General features: G+C 28.5%; 1 protein-coding gene across 1 annotated transcript; it reads right to left on the bottom strand.

Annotated features, from left to right (window-relative positions):
* Positions 1-575: 575 nt before the first annotated feature.
* Positions 576-7,547, bottom strand: LOC100852932 (membrane protein of ER body-like protein). Its single transcript, XM_003635125.4, has 6 exons — positions 7,419-7,547; positions 6,795-7,193; positions 3,793-3,852; positions 2,779-2,892; positions 1,438-1,499; positions 576-1,304 (listed from the first exon to the last, which is right to left on the bottom strand). The coding sequence occupies exons 1-6, from the start codon at positions 7,471-7,473 to the stop codon at positions 825-827; spliced, it is 1,170 nt and encodes a 389-aa protein (XP_003635173.2). The 5' UTR covers positions 7,474-7,547; the 3' UTR covers positions 576-824.

The following is a 7,547-nucleotide window of genomic DNA, read 5'->3' as shown; positions in this document are numbered from 1 at the left end:
AATGTCAGTGAATAAATACAGCAAAACAAGTACATTTGGAAACCCACATCAGGAATGTAGTTACTTAATATTAGAGTAGAGTTCCTCTGCTCATATCCCCAACCTCCCAAGAGGATAGGAAACCATTCCAGAGGAAGGCATTTTAGTCTTCTTTGTCACATATTTCTTTTTAAATATCAAGTGAAATTAGATGCTCCAATATTTACTTTTTCTTCTTTTTCTTTGGTCCTGAAGTTTCTATCATTTTTGGAAGGGAAGAAAATCTGGAATCTCAACATTTGTCAGATTGAAATGGTTGCTATAGTATCATAGACTTTTCCTCTGCTTTCCCAACAACCAAATCGAACATGGGTTTCTCCTCTCTTTTTCCTTTATAAGATAGTCTCTTAGTTTACAACTCCATCTTGTAAATTTGAACTTGTTGATATCTTTGCCACAAAGACTAGAAAGAACAAATTTCCACATTGAGTTGTAAACCATCAACAATAATGTTGTGGATATGGCATTCATCTTATGTAGGTTTTAGCATCAAGGAACGAAGATCATCGAGGCTTGTAGCACATGGAGTTGAAGAATTAAAAGAAAAATAGCAAATTTTCAGCAAAAAAATTAAATCACTAGCATCCAGGGTTGCTCATGTTTCTCGTCCTCTAAACAAATAAATCACAAGCTAATAAAATCTAGACGTAAAGATCGCAAGGCAAATAGGTCTTACAATAAGCCAAGTGAAAAGTAGGTGGAAACTGAGAAGAAACTACCATCAGTCCCAATCATTAATTTATTGGTTGGATCCTCTAGATTTAACAGTCAACTTGCAGCACTCCTCAATAGAATCCCCATCCGGATTCTGGTGTTGCAGTCCCAGGAAGGGACAGGGTGAAAGCTGAACTTGACTCAAACAAACCCAGCTTCTCCAAGAGCTTCTTGATTAGATCACCAACTACGTAAGACACTCCTGATGCCATAAACCCGGGAATAACAAAAGACGACACGGTTTTGATGTACCCAAAAAAACCGGATGCCTTTTGGGTGTAAGCTTTTCCAATAGCAAGCACAGTGATGCACACCAGAGAAGCTGCTGCAACTGCTACGAGCTTGAGATCCTTGTTGCCGCTCTTAAGAAATGAGAAGCTGTAAGTCACAGGAGCCACCAAGCCGAAAAGGAGAAATGACAACACGGCCACTGTTGCATGACGTTTGAAATTCTCTTTTAGACCCAGTTCTCGGTGATAACGACCCGTTTCTTCATTAGCAGTACTAGACCCTCCAGATTGATCGTTTGATTCATTTCTAAGTTCCATAAGCTGTAAGGTTACATCAAAGTAAGATGCAAGAAATTTTTAAGATGAGAGTGAAAATCATATCATTATTTATGTTCACCAACGAAGTGTTGTAGTATTGATTGTAAGCCAAATTATTGAAATGGAAAGGACTTACATTATGTCCAATCACAAAGAGTCCACCAATCAGATTCGCCAATCCCAAAGCTAAAATTTTCACTGCAGTATGTCCCAAACTGATTATGTACCATCTTATATAGTGAAAACAAAAAAGGAAATAGTTGATGGATTTTCCCCTAATCAAACAATAGATGAAAACTTTTGTTACATAAGTTAATTTCATTGCTAGTGAGACCAATTCCAGGTACATGGACTATAACCATATTACATCATTCATGTCATGTTGAATGCTTTGATTTAACATGATTCCACTATCACTATACCTAAATATAAAACATTTTTCTTCATGTTGTGTTAGCGAAAGCTTTAATGCCACGAGTTAATTTCATAATAAGATATAAATAAATTCATCGATACAAAGACACAGATAATATTACAAAGGATAATTATTAAGTTTATTTCATGTCCTAAATTACAAGCCTCCATTTTATTGGATATCTTTAATATTTTCTCATCTCTCTATCTATTTAGTGTAAACTCTATATGTTCATTTTCATCTCATAATCAATTTTTTCTAATAACCTACAATATTTATAAAGATATTTTTATAAAGAAATTATAAATATTCATTACAATATTCTTTAAAAAAGAATATACCAAATAAAAATTTTGAACACTTTCTAATAGTTAAAAGAAGAAAGTTGATGATGACATATTGTCCATGGGATGTAACTATTCAAAAAAAAATTAATGGTGGCAAGAAAAAAAAATAATAGATGGGATTTTGGCTATACTTAGAGTAGCAAAGTTTAACACAATTCGTCAATATGATACGAACTCAACATATTTTTCGTGGGTTTTGGTTGAGTATAAATAGGTTTGGATCAAATTTGTGTCGATTTGCATAACTCATTTAATAAATAAGTAATTTTAGGTCAACCTGCGTAACATAAATTTAATCCGAATTGACCCATCTATAATCTCGATATTAATTTAATTACATCTTTAAATTATTCAACCCATATTTGACTCATTATAAATTTATTTTTAAATAAATATATTGATTGAGTCATAAACATGTTAATTGAAACATTAATCATATAGACATATATAATATCTAATTTAATTTAATTATTAAATAAAAAGACTTGATTATTAAATAGGTAAAATGGAATACACGACGTGTTACCTATTTAATAATTAGATAATATTTGGGTTTATATTTTTTTACATTATTATTATCCATGTCAAGTTTAGGTTGAGTTATGTAAAGAATACCTGAACTTTGACATGATATGAACACAACCCACCATCACGAATTACCACCCCCAGTTATACAGTGTTTTAGATATGGTGTGTGAAATGCATAAAAACTTACATGCGGTAGCATCAGCACCGGCTGCAGATGTTACAACGGTGAGGCTTGCAATTGATTCTAGTAAACCACCATACACAATGCTTTTTAGAATGTCCCATTTCTTTGCAGGTACGCCTGGAAGAGGAGTAACTTGTGTGGTTAGGAACGCAATATGCATCACATAATACAATGCATTCAATGTATATATAGTTATAAAACATACTCTCACTAAACATAGCTAAATGAAAAAAAAAAAAAAAATACTAAAGGATTATTTGGTAAAACTTAATACTTATTACTTAATGACTTAAGTTAGCTTTAAGTCAAATTATATTTAAATTATTGATTTAAAACTTATTTAATTCTTACTATAAGTATTAAGGTTGTTTGATAAAATTAATTTAAAACTTATTTTAAATCATCAAATTAACATATTTATCCTCATAAATTATAACTAAGATAAACAAAGTCTAATAATAATTGAGGTCGTAAAATAGCAAAGGAAATCGTAAAGGTAATTATGACAAATAAGGATAAAAAGTTAAAATAAATTTACGAATTTAAGAATAAATTAATTGTTTTTATTCATTACTTAAAGTTGTTTTTAATTTTAAATCATACCATTAAATTATTTTATTAAACATACTTAACTTAGTAACTTAAATTAAGTTATTAAGTTATTTTAACTCATTAAGTGGGTATACCAAACACCCACTAAGTTGTAATATTAAATTAATTTACCAATTATGTTTAATTTATTTAATAGTTTAAATTAAGATATTAAATCATATTAAGTTATTAAGTTAATTTACCAAATACTCTCATAATTTGTTCCTTCCCATGCAAGGTAAAGAAGCTAATGATAGTAGCAAAAAAAAAATTAAACAAAAAGTAAGCAATGCTTACATATTAAAACAGACTTCCTAAACAAAATGATGAAGCCATAACTTTTCACTTTTTATTTCAATAAGTACTTGTTGAAAAGAACATTGATACAAACTTCAACAGATTTAAGAATTTGATAAGATATATTACCAGGCTCAGGCTCAGGCTGCGGCTGCCGCTGCGGGTTACACATAGCGGTGAGTTTATTCCCTGTTGAATTGAGGAAAAGAGTTAGACTTAGTGCCCATAAGAAGAGTCCTAATTATAATAATTAATCAAATAAATGAAGGACTTGGAAATTCCAATTCTCATGCATGCATGCAAGCCATATACAAGGTCATATGCTTAGCTTCTATCATGAAAAGAGTGGATATCAATCCTTCATCCAATACTATTTCCTAATTTTAAAGTTTTAGTTCTAAGAATAAAATTAATTAGATTTTTATTAATAATTATAATTTTATTTTATATCATCCAATACTCTTTTTTTTTTGTAATTATAAGAATAAAATTAATTAAATATATTTTTTTATTTATAATTACAATTTTGTTTTATATAGTAAAGATTCTATTTTAAAATAAATTCAATTTTTAATTTTAAAAAGAATTCATATTGTTCTCATAAATTCATAACTTTTATTACTATATTTTACATCTTAATTAAATTAATTTAATTATAAATAATAAATGAATTATATGTATATTTATGTTAATAATTTAACTCTATACCAAAATTATCTCATAAATAGTTAATAACAATAGTAAATGGTGAATTATTCAAATTTCTTTGCCATTATCTTTTTTTTTTTCTTTTAACCAAAATTATTTAAAATATTTGGGTACTTGGAACATAGTAGAAAAGGGGGAAAATAGTAAGATAGGTAATCTTCTAATTGGATGATATAGAAAATAAAATAAAAAATAAGAATAATAGAAAAAGAAAAAAAAAAAGTATTTTCAAAAATTTAAAAATATTTTCTTTAATATTTTCCTCAAAAAGAAATTAAAAAAATTAAAAATATATTTGTTAACAAGTTAATTTTCATGGATAATAAATTAAAATTTTTATTCAATATTTTCTTTTCTTCTATGTTTTTCTTTCTAATTTCTTCACTTCAAATTTTCTAACATCCAAATATAGTATTAACTAATATATAATAAGAAAATCCATGAAAATAAATTATAATGTAAATTTTATAGTTTTCATTTTATTTGATTAAGGAAATAATAATAAAAAGGTTTAATTTAAAAGAAATTAAATTTGATTAGTGAAAAATATTCAACAATAAAAATCTTTATTTTATTAAAAATGATAAAAATGGTTTGTCAAAAACTTCTAAAAATTTATAAATTATTGATCATGTTTTGCTATTAATGGTTAGTCAAATCTTTATTACTAAATAGATTCAATGTAAGTAATTTTAAATTTTAAATGATTTAAAATTTTTGTTATCAAATGGAAGTAAAATCGACTATCTTTTCTTCTTTGGATGATTAGTTGTTTTATCCAACACCCTAAATCTTGCTCCTTTGCATTTCTCCTGCTTGCTCTATGGGGGTCAATCAACCTTAAGAGGTGCATTACCATCCAACCCATTTCATCCTAGACACTTCCCACAAACCCTTTGACTTGTTTTGTAAAAAAAAAATATGATAGATGATTCTCGTAAGAACATTTAAAAAAAAAAACACTTTCATTAAAAACATTATTAGTAAAAATATTATCAAATACACTTTTAAAGAATATTTCACAGTGATTTTAGAAAGTGTTTTTAATCTTTCTAATGTTTGAAGATTATTTTTTTTATGTATTATAATGATTAGAAACATTTCTTAAAATTACTAACAAACATATTTTTAGAGTCTGTTTTACACCAATTTTAAAAAACATTTTTAGCCTAAAAAATTTTTGAAAAAATATTTTGTATTTGGTAAAATTTAGAAAATATTTTTAAATTTTTTTAAAATTATTTATAACATTTAAAAATCACATTTGAATAAGCATTTTAATATATGATTCTCCTAAAAACACTTCTTAAAAAACACTACCATTAAAAACACTTCTAGACGTGCTAATAATAATAATATTGAAATCTCCCCACAATTTTAAAGGTTTTGGACTTGTTATTATCCTATTCAATACTTTCTTGAGAGTTTATGGTGTAATGTTGTTGATAAGGTAGCAACGGTCTAAGTGATTAGCCGGCAAGACTTTGTACCCATTTTACCCTTGGACTCATATACGTTTGCATGCATATTATGCAACTTTGCACCACCATGTCAGCCCATGGACTTGTCAACGTGATCATAACAAAGAAAGACAAGTCAACTCCCTAGTACTGTGGGAATATCATAAAGTGCACGTTAACATACCTACCCGGAGTTAGGTTTGATTCATTTATTATATAAAAAAATAAAATATATTATAATTAAAAATTTATATATTTTTAAATTATTTAAAATTATCATATAAAAAATAATTTATTAATTTTTTTTCTAATTTTTCTCTTTATTAAATTACTCTTATATATATATATATATTTTTAATTTTTCAAGAACCAAACATAACCCTATATTAATTAATTAATTTGAATATGTGTGAAAGAAAAGAAGGTGCATAAATCAAGTTTCAATCTCTCATATATATGATACAAGGACAAACTCTTCATAAACATCATAATCATGCAAATAAAATAAGAAGTATTACGTAAACGTGCATTATTTACAAAATATGGATAAAAAAAGAATTCAAAAAAGTCCCTTTTATGGAGAGTCCATTTTAGGATAAATAATTAACATTTTATGCTCGAGAATAGTGTCTACCTCATATTATCGAAAAATGTCTTATATATGTTTTGGTTTTAAAATAACACTATTTTTGGGCTTAAAGTATCTTTATTGATAAGATAATGTACCATCCTCATCCTCATGTGATTTAAGTTGGTATGAGTGGAAGCTCATATACAATATAAGGTATTTTCGGTGCATGAAATGGGAATTATAATTATTTTCTTCAAAATAATACCTATGAATTTTTATTTTTTTTTAATTTTCTTTTCATTTATATTTTGTAAATACTGCATGTTTACATGATTCCCTAAGATAAGCGGAAGCAAGAGCAACCATAAGACAAGGATGGGATAAAAGAATACCTATGAAAACCAGAAAGCTGCTGCAGGAGGCGCATATTATTGGCTCGGGAGGATCACCAGGATATGTTGTTATTTGCTCGGGAGGATCACCAGGATATGTTGTTATTGGCTCGGGAGGATCACCAGGATATGTTGGTATTGGCCCCCGAGGATCACCAGGATATGTTGGTATTGGCCCCCGAGGATCACCAGGATATGTTGGTATTATTGGCCCCGGTTCTCCCCGACGAACGACATTAATATTTTCGATGCAAGCATTGCAATTAGGACAGCGGAACTTATGTGAATCCGGCTCCTCCAAGAACCTCCCAAGTTTGAAATCTGAATCTCCGTCAGTTTTTTTTATTAAGTCAATGGTTATATGTCCTATCCCCGCAGCGTCCGAAGATCCGCTCCCACCTGCCACCATGAAACAAAGAAACTCAGCTTTTCAATTTAGTCAAATGGACACTATTTCTTTTCAATTTTTTTGCATTTTTTTTTTCAAATCTTTGTTTAATTATCCAAACTTGTATAAAAGATCAAACACAATGAATTTATTTTATAAAAAAAAAAATCTTGCTTTTCTTCTCTCTTTGTCCCAAATCCACAAATCCAGAACAAAAGACTTTAGAGAAATCTTACCACTACCATCCGCCGCCTTGATCTCTTCCCCCACTGGCTTCATCACTTGTGCCATTATTTCTTCCTCTCTCTCTCTCTCTCTCAGCTGCTATGGCATTACTCTCCTCATCATCTTCCTATATATAGAGG

The sequence above is a fragment of the Vitis vinifera genome, chromosome 7 (genome assembly GCF_030704535.1).
Source record: "Vitis vinifera cultivar Pinot Noir 40024 chromosome 7, ASM3070453v1".
Lineage (NCBI taxonomy): Eukaryota > Viridiplantae > Streptophyta > Magnoliopsida > Vitales > Vitaceae > Vitis > Vitis vinifera.
Note: the sequence above shows the minus strand (reverse complement) of the source record. Positions and strands in the feature narration are given on the sequence as shown.